The sequence below is a fragment of the Cariama cristata genome, unplaced genomic scaffold (assembly GCF_000690535.1).
Source record: "Cariama cristata isolate BGI_N322 unplaced genomic scaffold, ASM69053v1 scaffold7879, whole genome shotgun sequence".
Classification (NCBI taxonomy): Eukaryota; Metazoa; Chordata; class Aves; order Cariamiformes; family Cariamidae; genus Cariama; species Cariama cristata.
The window spans coordinates 31,806-34,911 of NW_009637344.1; the positions used below are offsets into that span (position 1 = coordinate 31,806).

The 3,106-nt window shown below is 34.1% G+C and overlaps 1 protein-coding gene across 1 annotated transcript in view; it reads right to left on the minus strand.

The window, feature by feature from the left end:
• KIF15 (kinesin family member 15) overlaps positions 1–3,106 on the minus strand; it is a 36,087-nt gene that overhangs the window by 30,381 nt on the left and 2,600 nt on the right. Inside the window, exons 3-6 of the mRNA XM_009708287.1 lie at positions 3,020–3,096; positions 1,848–1,885; positions 806–903; positions 236–415 (exon numbers count right to left, since the gene is read on the minus strand). Of these exons, the coding sequence (XP_009706589.1) occupies positions 236–415; positions 806–903; positions 1,848–1,885; positions 3,020–3,096 (393 nt within the window). The remainder of the gene's footprint in view (positions 1–235; positions 416–805; positions 904–1,847; positions 1,886–3,019; positions 3,097–3,106) is intronic.

Below are 3,106 nucleotides of genomic sequence, written 5' to 3' on the forward strand. Positions count from 1 at the left end.
TAATTGCAATTCATACATTCCAAACTCCAGAAGTATATGATTTCTTATATGTGTGGGATAGTCAGGAAGCATTGCCTAGAATCAGCTTTTTACACTGTTTTTTTGGAGCATGGAGACAGAGGAAAAGGGTGTCACACAACATTGTGCAAAAAATACGTGCTTTAATCAAAGAGGAATATTTACCAAATAAGCATCAGGATAAATAGTCGAAACATTAAAAAGTGACAAAAAATACCTGGTATGCTTCAGCCGCAGATGACAACACCTGTTCAACAGCACCATCAACAAAGACTCCCTTCTTGATGTGTTCTCTGAGAAAGAGTCCAGCTGAAGCAGAATCTAGCAAGTCAAATATCTGTTCATTGTAGATTTCAATAAATGAGCATTTGCAGAGAAAACTCTTTCCACTGCCAGCCTGAAAGACAGAGTAATTTACACTATAAACAGATTGGTTTTATTAAGTCTGGCATTGTATGGCAGTGAGTCTCTTTTTACACATATCTAAAGCTACTCTTTTGCATATATATTCTGCATACCACACATTTCTGATGCCCAGATGACAACCAACATCCAAAATCCCAGTTGCATTTTTAGACTCAACATACAGGTACATTTGTGTCTGAAGAAAGCCTGCTATAATTTGGTGGAGTACTAGATGCAAGCGTTTCTCATTAATAAATTTGATGCAAGATGGCAATAATCCTGGAAACTTAACTGCTACGCACCTGGCTTACCAAACAGCCTTAGCTAATCTTTAATGTGAGACGTTACTTTCATTGCAATAATAAGTATAAAATAAATGTACCTTTTCTTTTTCACGTTCAATTAGAAAAAATAAGTATTCAAAACTCCGTGGAATTACACCTCTCAGACTGTGAGTGAAATTATCAGAATCAGATGGTCCTAAAGAGATTTTTAATTAAAAAAAAATTAGTTAGTACTTCTCAAGAGTAATTGTTGACCTTTTCAAGACGTCTTTACAGAAAATTTCAGCAACCATGTTTTAGTCAGTTTATGGCAAAGCCATATAAGAAATGCAATAAATTCAGCTTTCAAGATCTAAGATAATATTCCATAATCAGATTTCTGTATAGTCTAAATGATGCTTGTGAAAGTTTATTTTACCTGTCCATAGGTTACCTAAGTCTGAAATAGTATAAACTACTCGGACTTCCATAGAAAACACGTGCAGATGTGTAGGTATGCCAATACAGCTACCTTAACCCTGATTTGAAGAACCAGAAGGATGGGGTGGATTTGTGCCCATGTTTAGTTAATTTCTATGTAGTACTCGAAAACATGTCTGCCAAACTGGTTTTGGTTATTTCAGTAATTTTCTAATGTCAAGCACAATATTAATGCATTTAAAATCACCACTGTAGGAAGAACAAGATTACAAGGGGATCCCTTCGTATACAGAGAGGCCTTAAATTCCTAGTTGGGTCAGAAGCAGTTATTTTGAAAACCTCAATATATTTTAATATGGAAGAACTTGCATACTAAGATATTTTTCTACACATGCAAGGGATATCAGCGAAAAAGGGAAACCAGTAGAATACTCATTTTTGAGAAAATTTACTAGAAATGTTTAACTGAAAAGCTTCTCTCCTGTTAAAAACAGGAAAAAAAAAAAAAGATCTACGTCTTCAAAAATACAGAGTACCTATACTTCACTCTTTTGATATAAAGCAAAAACAACTGCACTGAGCACTACACCATTTCTTAAAGTTATCTGTAGGAAGATAACAATCTAAGTCATCCCTGGTGTTGGAGCAAGACAACATTTCCATTCAAGACAAAAAAACATTAAGAAACCACTGAAAGATTAAGGTCTGTCATGCACTTACCCATCATAGTAAAGGTTTTTCCTGACCCAGTCTGGCCACTAACAAACAAACACACAAAAAAGTCAGATAACGTTTTATTCTGGCTCTGAATTTTTCATTAATCTGCATCTTTTAAGGAGAACTCACAACTTAAAATGAAAAAAAAAAAAAATCTTCTAAACTGAAGACAGAAAGAGACAGAGGCAAGCGGAGAAATCAGCTATAAAGGTATAAAAATAGAAGAGCAAATTTGACCATGAGATTCTGTTAGATAAATCACATTTTCTCTCCCCTGCCATCCATCATTTTCTTCCTTATTTCTGTGGGAAAGGGAAATAGTGGAACTTAGCATTAAAATTAAGGCTTTCAAATACATACATCAAACTAATTTTTGGGTCAATTTTTTGGGTTTTGTGTCACTCAGTAGTGCACATAAACCCAAAGCAAGAAAAATACTTTTAAGTTGAATATATCCTTTTTTTTTTAAACATAGTTATTAATCGTGCTAGAAAAACTTCAGGGCAATTTCACTTCATTTTCCCATATTTGTATATTGTAACAAAGTAGACTTCAATTCACAGTTTTGCAAATGCTGTGCTAGGCTAAAAAATCCAGTAAAGTTTTGATTAGATTAGTCCTTCAAGTTAGCATTTTTGACCAAGTGCTTTCGCAGTTTTCAAAATGAAAAAATTTTGTGTTAATATAATGATATTCATGCTACTAGTCATGGATATATTTCTACCTTGAAAACATTTTGAAAGTTAAAATTATCATTCATGAGTTTTCCCACAGACAGCTAAGACTCAGTAAAGAGCTGAGCTGGCCAAATATCAAGTTAAAGTGATTTTCATTCCATTTTGCTATGGACATACTGAAAACAACTAATTTTCTCTTTAACAGTACAATAAAACTTCTAGTTTTTAGACAAAAATAGTAAAATTGAAATGAGTTTACAACCACATCACTGGCCTTAAGTATTAGAATCATAACACCTACAAATAGATTCCCCCGAGAGAGGAATAAGAAGTACTCTTCAATACTGCAAGAACATTCCCTATGTTGTGCTGCACGAAGGAAGCACTTTCAAAGTTTACTGTAACATTAAGCAGGCTCTGCACTTAAACTCACAACTGCTCATGTACATAATCTCCTCAAATGTTGCAAGTGCTATGAAATACCATGAAATTACTTACTATGCAAAGATGGTTCCGTTGTAGCCATTCATACAAGATTCAACGATATTTTTGGCCACAGTTGAGAACACTGACTCCTGGGGACAA